The sequence below is a fragment of the Coccinella septempunctata genome, chromosome 8 (assembly GCF_907165205.1).
Source record: "Coccinella septempunctata chromosome 8, icCocSept1.1, whole genome shotgun sequence".
Classification (NCBI taxonomy): Eukaryota; Metazoa; Arthropoda; class Insecta; order Coleoptera; family Coccinellidae; genus Coccinella; species Coccinella septempunctata.
The window spans coordinates 13,837,849-13,861,144 of NC_058196.1; the positions used below are offsets into that span (position 1 = coordinate 13,837,849).

General features: G+C 36.1%; 2 protein-coding genes across 5 annotated transcripts; one reads left to right on the forward strand and one right to left on the reverse strand.

Annotated features, from left to right (window-relative positions):
- The first annotated feature begins 1,130 nt into the window (after window positions 1–1,130).
- On the forward strand, window positions 1,131–22,441 carry LOC123318456 (UPF0565 protein C2orf69 homolog). 4 transcript variants are annotated; one of them, XM_044905076.1, is made up of 6 exons: window positions 1,131–1,163; window positions 1,284–1,605; window positions 12,129–12,256; window positions 15,419–15,617; window positions 20,914–21,184; window positions 22,113–22,441. In XM_044905076.1, exons 2-6 carry the CDS (start codon window positions 1,396–1,398, stop codon window positions 22,313–22,315), a joined length of 1,011 nt encoding a protein of 336 aa, XP_044761011.1. In that variant the 5' UTR covers window positions 1,131–1,163; window positions 1,284–1,395; the 3' UTR covers window positions 22,316–22,441. The 4 variants fall into 4 exon arrangements, with proteins under 4 accessions (XP_044761011.1, XP_044761010.1, XP_044761013.1 ...); XM_044905075.1 differs by lacking the exon at window positions 1,131–1,163 and having other exon boundaries at window positions 1,174–1,371; window positions 1,424–1,605; XM_044905078.1 differs by lacking the exon at window positions 1,131–1,163 and adding an exon at window positions 1,175–1,257 and having other exon boundaries at window positions 1,306–1,605.
- LOC123318455 (neprilysin-2-like) lies at window positions 2,376–5,590 on the reverse strand. Its single transcript, XM_044905074.1, has one exon. It carries the CDS (start codon window positions 5,347–5,349, stop codon window positions 2,452–2,454), a length of 2,898 nt encoding a protein of 965 aa, XP_044761009.1. The 5' UTR covers window positions 5,350–5,590; the 3' UTR covers window positions 2,376–2,451.
- Window positions 22,442–23,296: the final 855 nt, after the last annotated feature.

The window sequence follows — 23,296 nt, forward strand, 5'->3', positions numbered from 1 at the left end:
TTAAGCTCCATAAAATTGCTCCAAGAATTTCGAATTCTTGGGCAAAATATTGAACAAAGAAAAAAGCATTTCATGTTCTTTTGAGAATCTCGTTTCAAGGGCTGAAATCAGATGATCTAAATATTGGATGAATATAGATTATTTGAAGTAATCTTCAGCTGAAGATGCTTCATAATTAGATATAAGGTTTGTTCGTAGAGTGGTTCACAAAGGTTGTGAACTGTACAGAGCAAGCGCAATTCCATTTTATTGAAATTTCTTTTTGAATATAGTTTTCAGCGAAAACTCGCAAAGATTTATATCTAGCTGACAAATGAGTTTCACAGAACAAAGGATAATATTGAAGGTGTTGTGCTGAAAAAAAATAAGGCGATCAGAATCAGAATACGTTTTCAGCCTTTTCATTTTGGGTAATGTGCACATTAGCCAGCTAAAGATGAAATTCCGTGACACAAAAGTTTATCGAACTTTAGCCGGTCCTCGAATATAAACCTAAGTTTAGCCGGCTAATCTTAAGTTTATGCTCATACCTATCTTTAGCCGTAACATACATATATAATAAACAAAACAGGAATGCGGGACACCATACTTGACAATTTTCTTCCTGTTGTTGCAAGTAAAACTTATTTGCACATATTGTTCTCTTCCCCTCAAATAACTAGACATAGCTAGACATATCTGACGAAGGCCTTCGCAAGGTCTAAGAATAACAATCAAGTCTTGAGAGACTCTCAAGACTTCGGTATAATTTCGCAGACAAAAACGCAGCAGCATTCTGTGTGGACTGTGGACATATCTTTTCTAAGTTTCTACTAGTTGATTTTCGAAACCCCCTGGTCCTCCTGTGATTTGGGATGTTTTCATCTCATATCCCAATTATCCCATCATCTCTTCAGACACTGCCCCCCCCAATCATCTGTGGTTGTCTACATCTGGGTTGTCTGAACTGGAAGTATCGAGATGGATGGTATATACCCTCCATAACTGGAGGGAATCACAGCCCCAGTCAAAGATATTACACACATTACATGTGTAATGTCCTCCTAACTGTTTAGGAGGGCTGTGAACAGAGATATAGAATATCTTCTGAACATAGACTAATGATCTATTCGTGTTCTGTGGTTAGCACTTCTGTAATCTGGACCTAACCTCAATATTTCAAGGTTAAAATTATATTATTATTATTTACATTTATAAATGAAGGAATCAATCAGAATCAGAGGCAACCTCTTTCTCTGTTTTCCATAGCGTTTACTGGTATGAAAATGTGTCTTCTTTTTAAGGGAGTTAAAAACGAAGTCATAGCTTGTAGCTCCATAAAATACAATCTTCGGAGTCCTCAATCGATTTTCAGAGGATTACAAAAGAAAGGTTGAGCTGTTGTTCATTAAATAAATGTTTTGGAAAATAATGGCTGTTCCAGAACACAACTCAGGTGAACTTTGTGTCCATGTTGATTCAGAAAAGATCAAACCAGCTGTTAAAGTGCAAAATGTGGTTGGAGTGAACGAAAGGGCCAATGATGTATTGTATTGTCCTCCATTTAACAGTGGAAATCACCTTGTTGATAATGGAATTGTCGTATTTTTCGGTGGAGATATGCAGGTATAATCTTACATTTTGTATGTTAATTCAGAAGAAATTATCAGCTGTTTCAATGAATTTTCTCTAACATACTGGGAAATAAGTCAATAAACTCGTAAGATAAGAATTAATATATCGAAAACGAATATCAATTTTCATTCTGCCTATTGATAAAGATTAATACATTAAAACATTCACTACACCTGCCCATATTCCACTCTTGTGTGCAATTTCTTTTTCTCAATTAACAATTTCAATCGCTGAAATTGAGTAGTTTTCATTTACCACCGTTAACTTTTTTTCCCTGTATTTATTTCTCTAAGGGAGGGAAATCACTGAAACTTTTTCATTCCTGAATATATTGAAAAGAAGCTGTCGAGTTCAAGTTCGAATTAAGTTTAAGTTTGAACCCAGCTCAAAAGTCTTTACAATTTTGATAGGCTGAACTATATTCTATGTTGAACTTGAATATGAGCCTTATAGAATATCAAATGAAAGGAAAACTATATGGATCTGTCAGTAAAGAGCTTATTCCCCAATCAAGATTTTTGAAACCAGTTAATAAGCTAGTCAGCTGTTTATTCTCTGATCTAGATGCATATTCTCTGACCTAGATACATATCCACTGAGCTAGATGTGTATTCTCACGAAGTTTCTAGATCAACTATTTATTTATTCTTATCAAGCAAATCTTTACTCCGTTTTACTACTCTGGTTTTATCCATCGAAAATAAAAGAAGAGAACAATTTGAGATTCAAGAACTTGAAAAAAATAAAGGAATGCATGTATATTAAATGTAAAAATTTATTGATAAAACAAACATATTTATTGTAAATACACACACAAACACACAGTGACACTTATTATTAAGTTATTTTATCACTGTTTCTTTGTAGAAGAACAGATAAATGAGGAAACTGCAAATGAGGTATTTTTGTGACAGGACGACAACTGAATTGTCCATTAAATACATCAGAATTCTGCAGAATGTTAAGAACCTGAAACTGTGGCGGCAGAACAGAACTTTCATGTGCTTGAATGACAAATTCCATCAAAGACATATCTTTGCAAAACTCCTGTACCATTGCCATAAAAAATATCTTTTCCCTTGAAAAAGTGAATGATGCCAATGGTAGTAAAGCCTGGTGCTGTATTTCTTCCATTGAGTTTGTCAATAAAACCATACCACAGTTTTCTGCAATTCTTTGGGCTTCTGATAATCGGCTATTCAAATTAAACACCACATCTAAGTTATTGAAATTCGAGTGATGAGGTAGAGTTTTTTTTGATTCTCTAACGAATTTCTTATATAGTGAACTGACATTCCTACTCAATTGGATACCGAATTTTATACCGATTGGATCCAAAGTATGACCAATCACTTTGGCTAGTGGAAAACCAATTTTTGCTATTGTTAGATACCTCGGCAAGTCCAGGTAAGTCTTACTCACTAAACTGTCAGGTAAACACACAACATTATGGCCATAAAAAAACACTGGTTCTTCTTTAAAATGATCTACAAAATTCCTGAAAATATTTTCATTCTCCACAGGCTTTCCATGGAGGGAAAAAAACCTTTTCCTTCTGTAATACACTGCTGCATGATAATTAAAACTGAAATCTTCTCGTTTCAAATACAATTCATTATAAAGTTCACTCAAATAAATTGTTTCCCTGGTCAAATCGTTTGACGCAGTGTCTATTTTTAAATTTTTCACCTTGTTCATCATTGAATTCCTAGATGCGTCGTCCAACCAGTCCAGACTACTTAACAAGTCTTTGTAATTTCTCTGCATACTTTTGAATACATCAACTAAGTAGGTTTTACGCTCATTAAATTCTTCATTGATTGAAGTTCTTCGGTATAGATAGTTTGAAATATCAGGAAAGAACTTTCTACTCATTACCCTGCAGAACTTAGATCTGGATTCTCTAGGTGTGGGAAGAACTACTTCCTGGTAATATTTCTCAAATAAGACAGCAGTAAAACCGCGTATCAGTCTATCGGTTTCTAGAGAAGAAAGTCTTTCAAATAACATTAGAAAATATTCTTTGTGATACATTTGCACTGATGATGCGGTTTCTATTTCACCAGAATTGACTTGTTTGAAGAATTCTTGCCAATGAATCAGGGGGAATTGATTTTCCAATTCTCTAACATTCATAAGAGTGTAATCTAAATTAACAACTGATTCTTGTATGTCAGGTACTGGAAGTATTTCATCCAGTATTGAAAGTAGGTCTTTTTGGACAATCTCAAGAGTGTCTTCAATATACATCTCTCTTTGTATATTGCTCATATTTCCGAAGTTTCCTAATTCTTCCATTGCAGTTTCAAGAGATTTTAAATAATCATTATTTCTTTGGCATTCTTCATAATCATAATATAAGAATGTGATGTCTATAGGAGACTGGTAATTCTCAGGCTGTGTGATTCTCAAGCAGTTTCTCCGTATTTCTTTTAGCGGGGACCAATATTTACTTGTTAATGATTTATCAGGAGGAAGAATCTTTATTATAAATGTTGAATTCATTACATCAATATCAATGTTGAATAAGGGCATCGCTTCTAAAAAAACTAAACTCGCAAAAACATCAGTTAAGTCAATGTTATTCTTTCTCTGATAGAAAGAGAACATTCCAATATTACCCAACATTTGTTTGGTGCTTCTGATTCTATCACGATAATTAAAATGTATTTCATGGTACAGGCAAGATTTGTAGAAGCAGTTAAATTTTTTAACAAAATCAAATTTTGGTGTAGATTTCCCAGAGAAGAGATCTGGTTCGTACCTTTTGCCCCTTGATGCACCACCACAAGCAAAACTGTAAAAATCATGGCAAGGTTCTATAGACAGGTTGATAGAACTCAGCATGCTCGAGGCTGCCATTTTACACCTGGCAGATTCACAATCCTTTTGAACCTCAAAGCGAGCTGTTTTGTTCCCTATCCTTAAATTTTGAAATTTTGGTACCCATTCCACTTCTTCGTTTTGCGGTGAAGAAGGTGGAGGTGTCTCTACTTCCTCTATTGCTTCAGGCCATTCAAAAAAATTCTCTTTAACTGTAGGAGTTGTAGCATCCATTAGTATTAGCTGAGACTTTTTTGTAGATTCTGTTTGGATTAAGTTGTTATATAATGGTGATTCATAGTTTTTTGTTGACTTGTTGCCAGTATCCTTTATTTTTGTTGTTGGTGTGACACTGAAGGAGTTTTCGGCTTCAAATTTATGACCTTCGTTGTAGTGTTCTCGAGGCACTTTTGAGACGTTGATAGATTCATTGAAGTCCTTCTTATTGATTTGAGATACTTCTTCGGAGGAAGAATTCGAAGCTAATTGAGCTGCTGCGGTATTCGAAGGCACTCCACCGTCCGTTTCTGTATGTTTTTCAATCGGTGCATTCCCATTTTCTTCGTTTGTTTCCTCTGTTCCAATAAAAAAATCCACCACCTTATCCCAGTTGACAATTGGTTCTGGTGTTTCTTCGAAGTAGTAGTTCAGTTGATTCTGTACGGTTGTTGGTGTACTTGTAGTTGTAGTGGAAGCAACTATTTTTTTCAAAGGTTGCGGTGTATTGTATATGCGTATATCTTCATTTTCTGTCGGGTCGAAGTTGTAGACAGTGCATAACAACAAAATTATCACCATAGCGAACAGAACGAAGAGCATGGTATAAAGGCACATGAGATAAGAATTGTCCTTTTTTTTCAGCGGTGAATGTCCTTTATAATAAAGCGTTACGAGATTATAAGTTTTCGTCATTTTTTCTATTTTGCCGTTCAGTCGGTCGACTCAAACTGATAGAATTATGAAGTGGGTAGTGAATATTTTCCACCGTCGATCGGTCCCTTTATCTGTATCTTGCGGTTTGCACGGAAGACCGGAGTTAATTATCGAAAGTAATTCGATAATTTTTTATTTTGATAATAATTCTTTGTTTCATTGATAACGTTTGTTTGTAGTTGATTCACACGACATTCTGCATCGTATAAGTATGTTTAGTTTATGCAGCCGTGTGCAATAAATGAATATAATGAGGTACTTACCAGGGCAGTCACTTATCCAAGTACTGATCTCACTTTGCAAGATTTGGTTTGCAGAAAAAATATTTTCTTGATATTTCCAAAAATACAGATCCGATCAATTTGAAAATAATTTTTTGATAAAGTTCTTATGTAATTTTAGCGACATCTGATGGCGAATAGTTTCTGAGATGCAGCATACTTTTATTTTCTAGTGGTCCCCACGAACTTTTGCACAATGTTTCGTATCAGTGTGTTACAACTGAATTCCAATTTAACTCCAAAACCATCTAGCGGATGTCACCCATCTGGATCCCTTTTCCTACGGAAGTTAGAATTGATTGTTTTCGACTCGGTTTTCGATGACGAATTCTTCACCAGTGGGTCCGAGGGGGTAACCATTCTGTGAAAAATGTACATTGATTTCGGAAATCAAGATGATTTCAAAAGTGTTTTACCTATAATGCGGTAAAATTGCTCAACAGTGTGGACAGGGATGCTTTCAATCTGACCTATGCACAGTTCAAGCGTCGAATGAGGGATTCTCTCTCAAGTGTTCAATTCGTTTATACCGTTTTTTTTTCTCTTCTGTTTTCGTAGTCATGTATTCATGAATCATTTTTGTGGTTGCAATTTTGATTGTTTATTTAGCTGTCACTCCTTCCGAGGAAATTTTGTGATGTATTATTGATTAATTTTTTTTGAGTGTGTAATCTCTTGAAATAACAACCAAACGGGGTTGAGTGTAAAAGTAGTCTAACGACTAAACTCCGCCTCGGCTTGTAGACGGAGACGAAGAGCCAAAAAAAGTCTCTGAATTTATTAGGCCTGGTTTTTTCTCAGGTGATTACAATCATAATATATAATAAAATGCTGCGGTCAGTCAAGTGGATGTTAGAACATGTGCCTCTGGTGCACGGTCAAACATGTCGTGATCACCGACATAATAAAATCAATTTCTTAAGGCTGAAACTTCATAAACTTTTGTTTTTTGGTATGTAAATCAAAATTATGATAGTCAGTCAACGTCCAATCGGGACACAGCTGGTCAGTCAGCTTTAGTGCGCGTAGATAGAAGTTGGGACTGTAAATCATCAAAGGATGATTAACGTTTAACTATGGACGTTCCATTTTTGTTACACTACTATGGACGTGCGGCCTCATAGACCGCTATCATTAAGGGCTGGTTTCTATCTTAATGAGGAAATATTGTATTATTATTTTTTATCCCTTACAAGAATTAGGAACTGAATGTGAATAAAAGATATAGTTTTAATGAAAAATATGTTTATTTCAAACTAAATCTAACAATTCAACAATCAAAGGCATTTTTCAGACTTTTTAGCTTGAGACAGGCCCGCCGCTGTCTGAGCGTGCAAATACTGTTATGCCGCCCCCGATAGGGCACTACATCAGGGGGATATCCAGAGAGCGATTCGGGGGGGGGGGGGGGGGTAGTAGCAAGTTTTAGCGAGGGACCAGCTCTGATCGTGAGTGAAAAGGGGGGGGGGGTTAGATCGTTTCCAATCGAAGATTTAGTGTGAAAAACTCTTTACTGGGGGGGGGGTTTATTACCTCCAGTAATCCCAGTGTTTCTTTCGAAACACTGCAGAGAATTCACTGAATTCCGTGGATATACGGAAATTATCAATGTTGGCCGCCAGTCCTCCCGATCCTTCAGAGAAAAAGTCTCTCTAAGGGGGATGGGGAGACTTGCCGCCCCTAATGTTGAACGGAGTTGGAGAAATTTCAAAGCAGTTGGCAAAGTTTCGATCGCATATGGCAAAATTTCTATGTTTCTATGACAGTTGGCAAAATTTTAAAGCAGTTGGACAACCGCCCCCCCTTTTTTTTTCTCCTTCCCCCCGCTCACCACTTTGTTTGTCCCCTCCAAAAAAAATTTCAATTTGACTGGATTTGCCGCCGCCCTTGTGCCGGGCACGCCTTGCACACCCGCTTACGGCGGGCCTGGCTTGAGATCACTTTAAAGGTATATTGCCACAGGAAAATGACTTTTTTAGTTAGTCTAACTTCTTTTACAATAAAATATAAGGAACAGAGAATATAATAAACTTAACATAATCTTCCCAAAACAAAACATAAAAATTTCGACAAGGATCCAACTTGGTATTTATTGGCAGACTTTGCATAGCGGCTTAGAGTATTGAAGGCATATTGGATACATTGGTGAGTTGTCTTTTGGCGGGCATAGTTTACACGTCTTACGTTAAGGAACTACATTTTCTTCATTCTTGGAATGGCATATAGGCCCAAAACTCGTTTCAGCGTCATAACTAATTCATTTGGCAAATGAAGGTTAATAACCCGTCTTTGGTTTTTACTGGCTCTCTGAGTCGACGAACTCGATGTTCGTTTGCCTGCAGTCGTTGGTTGATCGTTTTTCGATATTTTAGTTCACAAAATCTAAAAGGATCAAAATCACCCTCAGCGTCAATTTATAACACAAACGTGGACGCGCGGACTCACAGACCGCACTCAAAATATAATGTGGGATTACTCACGCAACATTCAGCTGGCGAAGTAACCTTCACTCTCAGCGTTCGTTTCGCCACTAAAACCAAAGAGTAACCAACTTACTCTTTGGTTACTCTTTGCTAAAACCGAAGCTACTGAAACCGACATACGCGTGGAGCACGCGGGTAGAGGGTAGCACGAGAATCACAAACTACAAGCGACCTATGGGACCGCACGTCCATAGTTAAAGGTTAATGTCAGTCGAATGCATCAAAAATTAGGAAATTCTGTTTGCAATGCTCTTCCTGGACTGCATACTTTGACTAAATGAGATTTCAACCCAGATTTTTACAAGAAAGATTAAAAAACCACTGCAGATAATGAAGCAAAGCGAAGATTTTCAAAAAACATTCGCTGACATTGGACTTGCAGATTAAAGGAATCAGAATAACGGCCGGTTTCATAATCAAACCTAAAGCCGCTTTAACTTTAAAGCTTCCTTTAACCCTGCTTAAAATGACATTAAAGGAAGCTGTAAGCTTAAAGTGACTTTAAATTTGATTATGAAACTGGACGTAATATATGTATAATACAAAAAGTGCTATACTGTACTGACGAGGGAAAATGATCCCGAAACCGGTCTACAGTTGCACTTGAATATTTCGACTTCTCTGGGACCTCCTATGATAGTTCATGACTAACTCACATTATTGGAACGACAATTCCTTCGGGTTGAAAAAAATAAAATTAATTGACGTGGCAAGATTCGTTTTATTTTCAAAGACATAAGTATAAATGTCTTAGCACCACAAATAACCCTTTTAAAATCAAAATAAGGAGTGCAGATAGGTCGAGTATGTCACCATGCCAATCAAAATTGGTGCAGCAGTTCTTAACAGCGAGCTGGCAATTGGTGGATGAGAAATATGAGTTTGATTGGGTCAAAGGCGATCATAATTACCAGAACTTGTACAGGATGTTATTATTCAACCTTTACAAGAAAACACAGGTATAGAAATATGTTTATCTGAATTAAACAATCACAAATTCATTTAATTTTCAGATTCTGCAACATCTGAGCTTGACGTGTCGGATCACGTTACGGCCGGTTTCATAATCAAACCTAAAGTCCCTTTAATTCTAAAGCTTCCTTTAACCCTACTAAAGATGACAGTAACGGCCGGTTTCATAATCAAACCTAAAGTCGCATTAATTTTGAAGCTTCCTTTAACCCTACTAAAAATGACATTAAAGGAAGCTTAAAGTTACTTTAAATTTGATTATGAAACTGGACGTTAGTGAGAATAATGATATGGAAGATTCAGATAATGAATTATGTGATGATTATTTATAGTTTGTTATCCTTAATGAATTAAATAAAAATTAGTTAAAAATGTTTGAAAATCAACGAGTTCTTACCTGTGCGTATACCTGCGTTCGTTGAGTGCACTATCGATTTCGAACGAATTTTATTTCTGAGATTTTAAGGCACAATTGCGACACAGAGATGCCTTATTAGAATAAATGTGTTACTTTGATAATTATGATGTAATATCTAGCGAAAAAAAATTAATTACTTATCCACTGACTGACGGGCGTTGTTCTACAGAATGGCTGACTGACCATTTTATTTATTAATAATATAGTCAGTAGTAGAAACAAAAAAAAATTCACGCTAAATAAACGAATTGTACCCTTATAACGACGCTACGCACATTCAAGCTGACCAGCTGTGTCCCGATTGGACGTTGACTGACTATCATAATTTTGATTTACATACTAAAAAACAAAAGTTTATAAAGTTTCAGTCTTAAGAAATTGATTTTATTATGTCGGTGATCACGACATGTTCGACCGCGCACCTGAGGCACATGTTGTAACATCCACTTGACTGACCGCAGCATTTTATTGTATATTATGATTGTAATCACCTGAGAAAAAACCAGGCTTAATAAATTCAGAGACTTTCTTTGGCTCTACCTACCTCTTGGACTATTGGTTTTTATAACATCTCATATGTTCATGTGTCTGTGTACACTTTCCAGGTGAAAATAAAGTCGATTTATTATTATTATTATATTTCGACGATGATTTCGGCACTTCGGATGATGATTTCGGGATTTCGGATGTTGATTTCGGTCTTAAAAAGTACATCGTTTTCGGAAGTGGTTACCCCCTCGAGTGGGTCCAACTCATATCATTTTTGACCCAAAATTCGAACATTACAGACATTTGGGGAAAATGATAACGCTCTCGTCCCTAGGAACAAGCACACAAAATCAAAGTTCGTATGAAATTCGACGAAATGGGGACCTGAAAATCCATTCTTAAATATCAATGTATCATAATTCAATGCCTAGATACTGAAAAAATCTAGATATTCGAAAATGAATATTCGATACATAACTGTTAGTGTTTACTGTTAGTAAAATGCTTGGTTTCACTATCAATCTTCATGAAACCGGGTTTAAATGAATTGAATTGTCAAAGGCGGCTCTAGCTAGAGTGCAGGTGCGGTGCACCCTCAGAAATCATAATATACAGGGTGTAAATGTTCGTTTGAGAAAAATTTTAGGCGGTGATTCTATGTCAAAAAATAGTATGGGTCTTTCATATATAATTTTTTTCGGCAACCCATCCATATCGCTGACAATCGATTTTTAATTTTTTTCTCAAAAATTACAAAACTAACAGAAATGAAAATGAGCAAACATTGTATGGAAGCAAAAAGGCAATAAAAAAAAAATTGGTGATGTTCCCCTATAATTTGATGTGGTAGAAAATTTTTTTCGATTGTCTTCTCGTTTAGTTGACAGTTTTCTGGTTTCTGAGAAAAAAATTTATTTCCAAGAAGTAAGGATCACAGTTCAAGTTTTATGTAAGTAAATCCATGAGGATTTGCACAATTTGCAAAAGAAATTGTACGGTTTAGCAAATTTTGACAAAGATGTATAGAAAATTTTCTCAGTGAAATTGAAATTTAACCAATGTTCATTGATAACTGACTACAACATTCGAAATATTGAACTATTTAAAATCAGGATTCTCAAATGTATGTAACTGCGCTCAGAATTTCCCCTCTCGTTTAGGCAGACCGACGTTACGCACGAAAATCTGGGTAACTGTTTTTCAATTTCCATATACCCGATCATACTTGCACGATTTGACGGCCGTCTACCCAACAGTGGCAACCGATCTGTAGGATTCAGATTTTCATCATTTCGTCGACTAACGAGAAGTCTTTCATGAGAAAGAAAGAAAATGCATATCTATAAATAGGTGGGGCAAAATTCGATGGGACTGAATGGCGGCTCTGTAACTGTAAGAGGATAATAGCCAAAACCGCGTACCTGTATCTTCTTTTGTTTTCAAGTTATAAGTGTAATTCATCTGTCGGCTCTTTAAATTGGTGTTTCTATCGTATAAAGTCTTAGTTATTAGAAAAACAAACATCACTTTTACAGTCACTATATGCAGAATTCAGTGGCATAGTCGAAGATGTTTTTCAGTCTAGCACCATTTTAACAAATAAATATTACCAGTGAAGTGGTGAACCAAAAGAATCTTCACCTACGCCACTGAATTATACTTAAAAGAGTAAGCAAAATGTTACATTCGTTTTTCGATATTGCTAAGACTTAACGAGACATAGTCAACAATTTGAAGAGGCGAAAAAATGAGTTTTCACTCATAACTTGAGAACAAAAGATAGGGGGATGCTGCTTTGTCCTTTACTCATCCTTTGAGTGTAGAGATCCAAAATGTGCTATCCATTTCTCCCTGATTCCCTGGATGGGGACTGCGTGCTGCGCACAAGATCTTTTCCCCATATTTTTCGTATCCAATTGTCGAAAAACCTAGAGCCGTCCCTGTGAAAGTTGACTTTTTGGTATTGAAATCGGCATCGTTTTAATTTTGAAAATGTTTTTTTAATACGATATTTATCGGAAGATCTTTGAGAGAATCCCTATATATTGTTTCTCATTCTCATTCGTTAAAATCGGAGTCAGTATTCATTCTAATGTTCGACGATATATTTTTCAGGATTTTCAAGAAAATATGAATGCTAAAGAAAAAACGAAAGGATTCGTGAATTGGAGCTTAGAGAATATGTCAAAAATTCTCAGTATGCACTATAAAAATTGCCACATACTCATAGTCAGACCGATAAGGTAAGTAGTGGGAAAATATCTGTAATAAAATTGTTCCCGCACTAGGCCATTGCATATCTACTGCACTCTTCTTTCTCATGGCATTTCCTTTGTTCTGAAAATTATTTCCGTAATCCGTTTGTTGTATCTATTTTAATCATTTTTCCTTTTATTTCGATCAGCATTTATTTTTATTGACTCATGTTGAACTCTCAACAACTAATATAACCGAGACATATTTTACTTATCATTATGCCGCCTTCGTTTTCTCTAATACCATTATTATTAAGCTCAATGCTAATACGCATATCACTTCAGTAACTAGTCATATTTTTAAAACGTATTTCAGAATGAATCTGAAGCTAACAAACTTTAGTATACTGTCTATGGTTATCGGACTACTGCCATTTTGCAATGCTTCTCCGATTAACCCTATTATCACAAAAAACGATACCTGGCCTTTTCAGTTTTATTTCGAAAATAAATGCTCATACAGGGTGTCCGACGGTGGCTAGCCTATTACCTATTAGATAGATTAGATTCTTGTGAAAATTCAGTTCTATGGGTAGTTTTATCGATCTGAAATATTTTCAGCTTTGTAACGTTGCCGCTTCTACTAAAACCTGACATCAACATACGTTTTTCAAATTGGAACCTTGTATATTTCAACATTTTCAAATTCTCAGCATATGTTATTTTATAGGAACCATTGAGATCTGTTATACATTATATGAATAATAAATAGGGGGTTCTTGAAAACAAATTATCCATTTGTATCTATGTGTGTTCGTCCCTTATTTCTCTTCATTTTCTCGAACATATAAAACTCTATGACCATAGTTGAAAATATTCATTGAATTAGGAAAATTTGAAATTAAATCCTTTTAATTAAACAAAAATACCTACCTCAAAATAAGACAAAAAGTACTAACTAAAACGAAGTGAAATTACAAATTTATACTTCATGACAAACTCCTGCAGTGGTAGATCATCCACATAATCATACACTAATGTTCTCAAAATTTCTCATTATTTTTCAGAATTGAGTGGCTTGTCATAAATAACTTATTTGATTGTTTTTCAAAAGGCAAAAAACGTTGAAATTAAGTTTTTCTGGATTCCTCTTTCATTAATGACATGCGGATACTAACAAACATGAAAATGCTAATTATGTCTATTGTATTCTTTCGATTATTCCATGAAATAACGTGCGTTCCAAAAAAAACTTCGTCAAGTAGGCTATGGAATCTCGAAGGATTATTTATTTATTTATGAAAGAACAATGGGAATACAACGGAATAAGCCCCATAAATGCTTTCAATAGATGCACACAACTTAAACAAATTTATTCTTCAACTCAAAGTCATTGTGGCCCTCAAAACAAACCCAGAAAGAAGAAAAATATACAAGAATCTACTATCATTAATCAAGAAAACGAACAAGATTCCCAAGAAGTTTACTCTTCTGCGTAGAAGAGTACTTCTTGATAGCGTTATCAGTGGACTCATCGTGAAAACATCAGAGTACTTATTAGCTTGTCTCATGACCCTGGCCAGTGGAGAATGCAAGGAGCAAATTCCTAAGCCAAGCGCTAAGATTGAGCACATAAAGCCAATGATCAAAATTCCATAGCCTTCCTTATTTCAAATTTCGTTTGAGTTCGTATTTTTGTCTTTATTTTTGGGTATCTTTCGAAAATTCACAGATTTTGATTTTAGGATGGAACAGATACAAAATATTTTCAATCGTGATCATATAAAGTTTTATTTAAGAGAAATATGGAATATGGATAAAAATTGAGAGTTTTTCTCACTAAACACTTATTTCGAAATATCTCACAAAATGGTACATTTTAGGAAGAGGCAACAATTTTTGTTCCGCATCGAAATATGAATATGAATCGTTTAAATTTGAAAAATTATTATTATTATTACCTTTTCCAGAAACCAGAACTTTGACAGTCAAAATTGAACCTTATACAGGGTGTGTATTTGATTTTGACTCGTACAAATCTTTTAACAGTAGATCCTTTTTTCCTATACATACCATTTTTTCCGATTCGGCCCTGACAAAAAGATATAGCCATTTTAAGTTTTCATAAGGAGCGGTGCCACCCCTGGAAAAAGGGAATTACTTTTAGAATAACTAGATATGTCTGTGACACTACACATCTATGGATCTCTTAAACAGAGTTGTATTCAGCCAAAGTACCCAATTTTTCGGATTTCACAGATACTTTTTAATTTTTTAACATCAAATTACTCGAAAACGGCGCATTACACGAGATAATATGCAGAATACTTTTATTCTACAAAACGTTCAAATATTCATTAGATAGCGTTCAACTTAGTTTCAAGAGTTGGTTTCTTTGAATTTTTGGTATTTTTGTGATACGTTATGGTCATACTGAGGAAACTGGAGGACGTGGATGATATCTTGTGTTCGAAAAAGATTAATCAAATAAATCAAAAACAAAATTCATTTCATTCGATAAAACCGTTTGTGAGATAGAACTGAAAATAACATTTTTTTATGGTTTTTCAACAGCCTCTATCTTTTGAACCGAGAACCGAGCTGATTCGGAAACAGTGGAGAAGGTGAAAAGTGTTTCTTTTGACCTCAATAATCTACTGTTAAGCGAGTCGAAGACTCACCCTATATATGTCTGATCCAATTTTACATACCTATATAAAACAACATTGAGTATCTTTTCTGTGATCAACTAATCTGAAGTTGTGAATATAATTCTTGAGAAACAGAGAGTTTTCTCTAATTCTGTATCAGTACCTGACATAAGTATTATAGCAATTACAAAATAAAATCTACTTAGAATTTGAATATACCTTAGTAAATGTTGAACTAAACAGAGGGTTCCATTAGAAAAACCAAAGATGATGTCAATTTCGGCAACGTTCTAAAGCTGAAAAATAGAAGAGGTCTAACTATTCAAGTCATAAATAAACTAATCCATGTATGTCTATGGTTCAAGTAACTAAATTTTCAGAACAATCGTACATTGAGTACGACACGTCCAATAGGTCATCCCCCTTATGTGATTGTTCCTGAAGTCAATTCCAGTTGAATGAATTTTGGAAATAATTTAAAAAATATATTCCTCTTCTTCATTGAATCTTTTTGCAATTATTCGTTCATTCGGTTATATTAGAGTTTTTCACTTTTCAGCATAGAAGATGGAATATTCAGCAGTTACTCCAATTTTGTTCCTTCCTTGGAGTATGGAGTGCCTAAATTTACCCCGAACCATGACTCTATTCTTCATCTGAACAAGCTCATAAAAAACACTCAAAACATAATGGAAAATATGAATTCTTTGGATATCAGGACACGCATTGAACATACTTGCAAGCTATTGAATCTTGGGGTATGTTTTATCCAATACCAAGCTCCTTCCACATTTCTACTTTTGGGAAAGTTGCCGAGGAAACATCATTATGTTACCCGTAACACACCTTTGAGATATGTTAATTGAAAAAAAAACGAATAAATCTGTCCGTCGTCTTATAGTTTTTCTGAGAAAAATGGACGGTGTCGGTTCCATTGGATTCCATGTGTATGCTGGAATGCCCTAAGGCTCAGTATTGTGACCCACTCTCCTTCTGTTGTGATCCATATGAATGATCTTTCTAGAATCACATCGTCAGCTTCGGGGATGACATTCACCAGTGACACTGTCATATCGATTCCTTGAACGAAAATCTGAAGAAGATCAACGGAATCTGATGCAATTCAATGCGTCTAAGACCCAAACGACAACGTTTTCTCAAAAATGCCAATTCGTGACTTGATGATGCCGGATCATATACTTCAGCCTAGTATCTTATATCTTCTGGATGGATCTTGATGAAGGACAACACACAAACAGCTGGAATATCCAGCTTTTTCCACTGATCTTTGAGTTGCCTCTCGTTTTTCATTTTGTGTTCAATGTGTCATTGCGTCGAATTTTGAAACAAAAGGATCGATGCTTGTATGCCTCATAGAAATCACATTTATTTCATTTTAATAGTATGTCTATTTTCTATAAACGAAATTAATTCAGATGCATAACACCCGCTGACATAAAATCAACAAATGTTACGATCTAAATCGAACTAGCATACCACCACCACTCAAAGTATCAACAAAAATAAAATTTCTTCGAAAGAAAGTACATGCTGACCATGGTTGCGGTCTTATTTGATCTTTACAGGACAGCACAATTCAAACCCCGACGGAAATGGCCCCCTCATTCGATCAGTAGCCGGTATAGTAAAGGAATAAACCTACTCATTATTTCGATTTCCTTGGCAATAAGCGGTTACTACCACGAATCCGAACGTTTCCAACGCCCTCTCTCCTTGCCTGATTATCGTGAAATATACGTTACCTGAAATCTGGGTGTTGGAGTAAATAGATATATGCTGCCATCTTCGCTCTGAAAGTAAGGACAGTGAATTGAGCTGTTCCTCGTTTGCTGATCGATGTCGCTTCCTACACCAAACCGGTTGCTGACATCGAATTAAGGGGCCTATCCTTGTTGTGTTGGGAGTTGTTCTGCTCTGAAAGGATCGAATGAGAACGAAAGCATGGTCAGCATCTTTTCTTTCTCGACGAAATGGTATTTCTGTTTTCTGTTAATATGTACTTTGAGTGATGGGGAATTTTAGTTCGATTCAGATCGTTTTTTTTTTTAGATAGAGTCCCAAAACTAGAATGACGCCAACATTAGTTCAGCAAAAATGTACTGTTTCCAAAATAATTAAAATTTTATGAAAATAACTAAAATTTCCGAATTTCGAATTTTTTTTCACCCACAGTGCCAATTTTTGATTAAAGATATCGTTTTTCGCCCATATTAATCTTAGATTATTTTATTATCACCCCTTATTAAAATTATTCTAATTAATTAATCGAAAACCTCAGTAAATGTGAATCAAAACAATTTTTTTCGAAATAATTTTTATTACTCAGCTGCATCTTCAACGGTGGAAAGACCGTCAGTCTACGTCCTAAACATGCGCGGGTTAAGTGCGTCTTATAATTGATACTGAGAATGAACTGAAGGTCTTTACCAACAGAATCATTCACCGGATAATAATTTATCCATCGGAGTAAGCCAGGCCTAGATGAAATACCTAATGAGCTCTTGAAGAATGGAGGACATGAACTTATGGTAGAACTAACTGCCCTATACAATAAAATATTGAAGACCCAAAAGGTACCCCAGGAATGGAAAAAAAGTATCGCCATTCCTGTGTTCAAGAGGGGCGACAAGAAATCCTCCGAAAATTACCGAGGCATAACACTGTTGAATTCAACTATGAAATTGTTTACGAACATCCTGGAAACAATACTAATTGAACATTTAACCATGTCGGAAAAACAACAGAGATTCAGAAAAAACAGATCGACCATCGACGCCATCTTCACGGTCATGCAGATCGTTGTAAAAGCTGTAGAGTATGACAGGCCAGCATTCATGTGTTTCGTCGATCTTACCAAAGCGTTCGACAGGGTAAAACTGAAGGATGTAATTGATGTTCTGAGGAAGAAGCGGGTACCTGGAACTATTGTGGACATCATAAAACAGCTCAATCTCAATACAAGCACTCGTCTACTGTTGAACCAGAAGCTGACAAAAGAAATTCCAACATCATCGGGAATAAGACAAGGAGACTCTCTAAGCTCTCAATTATTTAAAATCCTCATGATCGACATTATTACCCACGTCAAGCAAGCGGGCAGAGGCTACATGCTCACCACTGGGGAAATAAAGATCATATGCTATGCAGATGACGCAGTAATCAAAGCTGAAAACGAGGACGACCTGCAAAGGCTTCTGCACGCTTTCTACCAAAAGGCTGCAGAGTACAACATGCAGATATGTCTCCCCAAAACAACACTCGTCGTCGCTAAGGAACCCATAAGATGCAATCTTGTGGTTGATGACAAGCCTGTAGAGCAAATTATGGAGTTCCAATACCTTGGAGTACAACTTACCTACAGTCAAAATAGGACCAACGAAGTAAGAGATCAAGCACACAAAGCCAACCGAATAGCTGGAGCCCTGATGGAGATAATATGGAATAACAAATACATGAACATCCGTGCTAAAACCAAGATTTATAAGAATTGCAAAAGACACCTCACATATGCTATAGAAACCCGGGCAGAAAACCAAAAAACCAAGAACACCTTGAGAACAAATGAAATGAAAACTCTCAGTATTGCAGGCTACTCTCTGAGAGACATGAAAAGAAGCAGCGACATACGGAAGGAATGCGAAATCGAAGACGTGGTCAGATGGGGTCGCAAACGACGACGAGAATGGAATGAGCATGTGAGCCGAATGGATGTGAATAGAATAGCGAGGATTGCAAGGGATGGCTGACACAGTCACGACTTCCTCCAGGCAAGCCCCCAAAATGGTGGAAAGATTCTTGGACGTTGATCTCACAGGAGAGCTGAAATGGGACTTACAGGCCTAAGGCCTAAATTGCGTGGAAGAAGAAGAAGAGATCTAGAGTCTAGAGTAAAAAATTAATCTCATTCACTTTTACCATTATAATGTATTGAAGTATTCTATGTCCACTTCATTCGTAGAATAATGTATGAGAGTCTGGTTAGTGAGTATTTCACTTTTAACACGTTGAGCGCCACAGCGGTCCGTAGGGACCGCTGATAGTCTTACTTGTAGGACCACGGGGGTCCGTAGGGACCGCTGTTTTGGAATTAACGTCTACTTTTTAGTAGTATTTTTTTTCGAAGTTTTATTCGAAAAAAATTGAGAAGGTGTTGTTATGGGTATAATAAGGAGATTGGACTCGACAAATTTTACCTGTATCGCATTTGCTGTGCGTTTCTATTTTTCTGGGGACCAGAGCGGTCCCGTTGGCCCGCTCATCAATATTCTTGATATCAGGCGGTATTGCACTTTTAGGAAAAATCTGACCAAAGGGATTATCTATATGATATAAGAGCAAAACAAAATATCGACACAAAAAATTTGGCCCCACAAGAAAATATATCGATATTTGGATGGCGCTCAACGTGTTAAGGTTCCTCCACACCTACGCGGTACTTCGGGAACGGGAGCGGAAACGACTCAGTTTGTTGCAGGAAGCGGGAAGTATTTTTTCACACCAAAGCGGTGAAGTACACAGTAACGTGACGATCCTATTGTGTGTTTTGGCGAAAAAAAATCGGTTGATATTCAAATGGATTGCTTATCTGATGAAGAAGATCCCGCGTCGTTCCCGCTCCAGTTCCTGCAGTACCGCGTTGGTGTGTAGAAACCTTTATGCTGATCGTTTTTAGACATTTTTGAATATAAAGAAGTCATGCGCATTTTTGGATTCGACAAAATAACAAAATTTGGTTATATATTCGAGACAAATGAAGAAGTTTCCACTAATGGACGAAAATCGAGCCCAGGATTCCCAACCTAGTCTAGAAGTACCAGAAACAGCCAAAATCAAGCAATTCGGGCTACTCCGCACATTAGAAGCTAATGTTATACCTACAAAATAACTTTTCGCTGAACCAATGTTTTGAAAAAATTCTGAGATTGTTCATGGTGTTCCTGAGAATTGAATAGTTTCTCTCAAGCCTTCGTCTATCATTTATTTCAGAAAAACTCTTAATCTAACACTAGTCTAGAAAGCTTACGGGATGCCACCTAAAATGAACGTAAAATAAGCGAATTCATCCATTTCCGTTATATCCGACTAAATAGGTTGATTTGCCCAATGGTACGTGTCGCTGCTCCTTCCTTTCAACTTTCAAGCCGGTAAGACCACGAATCAAAATAATAGAACATTGTGTCAAAAATACAACCTACAACCTTATAATAATTTTTCAGTTGTTTTGATGAATACATTGTATATATAGGTACCTATAAAACACTTTCAGTGAAAGTGTATCAATAAATACTACTCGTGCTCACAAAACTCTCAAAAATACTGTCAGCAATCTTGAACTCGATCAAATTTCTGTAAGGTAACAAGCATCTCGATTGATATATGACAGAATTACAGTATTTTATATAAGCACTCGAGGTATTTCCTCCGATAACATTTCAAAAACATCATTTACATCAGCATTGTCAGTGACCAAAAAATACATGAAAAAGTAAATTCTAATTAAAAAAGATATTTGATAAAAGCATCGATCACCATCATCCACAACAACAGGAGTCCATTTCTTCATTTCTAAAGCCCGTTTGCAACAGCCGAAAATTCTCTAGAGAATTTACTCGTGAATTCATGCACCGTGAATTATTATCTGCAGTTACATACGCACTTTCGATAGTATTAACTGTTCAGTTGCATACAACATAATTCCTGCCGTTCTCTTGCCAAAATTCTGTTTAGAATTCTCCAGAGAATTTTTGACTATTGCAAACGGCCTTAAGATAAGAAGTTAGGGTAGTCATTTATAAAAACACAACTTATCCACTTCTCGTAAGGGGGCATCACTCTTCAATTGTACATGCAAAGATGTGTGTTTTAAAATGAAAATTGACCTGCTCGAAAATTTTTCTATACAAAATACCGAAGATATGCATTTTATGAGTAACTTTTTCCTACTCTCACCTCCGGTGAAATACTCTGTATATTATTAAGATTTACAAGTAGGAATGGGTGATATTGCCTAATAATAATAATACCTTTTTTCAGCATTGCTGTCTTCCTCCAGAATCTGAATACAGAAAAAAATTTAGTGAATGTTACCTGGAACTGGTAGGCTTCAGTAAGGGTTGCGTTGTTCTCAATCAATTTCTTCACGAGTTTCATTATTTCAAGAAGAATTCACAGGTAGAAGGAGCCGAAGAAAGTAACGAGTTGACTCGAAAAATTAGGACTATGCGTTGGATGGATGGTGGTCATAATGGAAGAGAAGGAACATGGATCACCTCTGGAGAGATCCTTAGTAGTTACGCAGAATTAGGTGAGATTTTTAAAGTTAATATCATAATATCCCAATTTTTGACATAAATGGAAAGTCCTTTAAAGTGTAAAATGAACTTGAATTCTTCTCCTTAATTTGAAATGAATAATTATGTTCCTTGGGCCATTAGGCATTTTGTACGATGTTTCGGATCTCGCTCATATCGATGAAGATGGGTGAAAACTCGAAACGCTGCATAGGACCCAAAAGTGGACGAAAAATTTTTTGGCAAAACCATTTTTGTTATTGCAGATTCGGATTCAGCGGGAAATTTCACATCCGAATTGATTGAAACCAAAATTTTTTCGTCCATTTTTAATTTCAACCAATTCGGATGTAAAATTTCCCGCTCAATCCGAATCTGCAATAACAAAAATGGTTTTGGTCAAAAAATTTTTCGTCCATTTTTGGGTCCTATGCAGCGTTTCGAGTTCTCCATTTCCTGCGTCTTGACCGCACAAACCGAACAATATCCTGCACTTCCAGTTCTTCTCGGATAACACTGCATCCTATTCATTTGAAAAATCGAAAAGAAAACGCGTTCTGAATGAACCCCTTTCTCTATGGAATGAACTGACGATGCGTATAGGCATTATCGACAACTGTCAATATTGTGCCGCATTTCTTACTGTTGGATTAGCATCTCTAAAAGTTCTTGTAGAGTTCTATTTATAGGTATCACTCATTAATTTTCAATGTCAATATCCAAGTGTTTCGCACCTACAATTTATCTCAAGCATTATATTTTATATGTATGTTCTCATAGAATGCAACAGAGGGGTGTTCGTTCCAGCATTAAGGGAAATCCGTATGGAATACGAATTTCAGGGAAAGCTTAGTTCTTCAAAACAAATTATGAGTTCCCTCATTTTGAAAATATGAATGAAGCAAACTAGACTTAAGTACCTATATGATCCTTCTCTTTCAGGCAAACAAACATATGTTCATGTAACACCCTATCAAGTCTGCTGCAAAAAAAGACCTTGGATAGGAAAAGAAGAGGCGATATTTACCAGTTCACTTATCAAGAAAAAAGTCGACATAAAAAGAAAACTGCATTTTGAACATTCTGTTGGGAATTTGGACGATCATTTCAAATTGCTGCTCGATGTGTTCAAAGAGATCACATAAGTTAAATACATACAATTCTTTGTTGTTGTTAGATTTACTTACTTTTTAGTTTCATTGAAAAAATATGAATTGTTTTAGTTGTGGCATTTTAATAGTTCGTTTCATTGAATATATTTATTGTTTGTATTTGAGCCTCTTGCTTCCTTGTCTAAAGCGGCGTTTACATTAACGAAACTACCTCGTAAAAGTCACTCGTTTCAAAGGAAAATTCCGCACTACCTAAAACAGAGTGCAATTCAGAGCGACAACTAGCACAATTATTGGGATCACTTTCAGTGGGCTAGCAAATTTCTCCAACCGCGTTTCCCGTCATATCAATCTCATTTTGTAGCAAGAAAGAGAAGAAGAAAAATCGCTGCACTCGGTATGATGCCAGTAAGGCGATATCATCTTTCCTTTCATTTCAGAAATGGGAAAGTTTAGTTGAGTTTCAACTACATTTTTTCTCTTCTTGCGATTGAAATATTAGGAGTACCTACAAATAAGTTTCCACCGTTTTGAGAGAAATGGCATGTTAGAATTCGTTCAAGAACAACATAACCCCATCATATTATTAACTTCGTATTACATAGCATCATCCAAAAATGTCTAAATTTAAGTCTTATAACCGTCATTTGCGTGAACTTTCAATATAAATCTTTAATTTAAAAAATAAATTGAGCTGAGGTACATCGATTGCTCGTAGATGCATATCATGAGGTTGGTTACCTCGAGTGAGAGACCGTGTCAATGTCGTGTGAGTGTCGCACACCAACGCGTTACTGCGCACAGAACACACTTGACTTACTTTATGGTACTGCGGGAATGCGAACGACGCGGGATCGTCTTCATCGGATGAGGAACCAATATCAATCGATTTTTTTTCCGCTCCCGTTTTATCGCCTTAGTGGGTAGGAACCTTAAGTCAGCCCAATCGATCGAAAGTGTTGGGCTGACTAAGTGTTCCTGACCTGTACAGCGTTTGTGAAAGTAATTTAGGGA

Bases quoted from the DNA above. Each gene is read 5' to 3' on its own strand.
- LOC123318456 (XM_044905075.1), top strand. From the start codon at position 1,260: ATGAAAATGTGTCTTCTTTTTAAGGGAGTTAAAAACGAAGTCATAGCT. The intron at 1,606-12,128 runs GTATAATCTTAC...TATATTTTTCAG, and splicing joins TTTTCGGTGGAGATATGCAG to GATTTTCAAGAAAATATGAA. The intron at 15,618-20,913 runs GTATGTTTTATC...ACCTTTTTTCAG, and splicing joins GCAAGCTATTGAATCTTGGG to CATTGCTGTCTTCCTCCAGA.
- LOC123318455 (XM_044905074.1), bottom strand. From the start codon at position 5,349: ATGACGAAAACTTATAATCTCGTAACGCTTTATTATAAAGGACATTCA.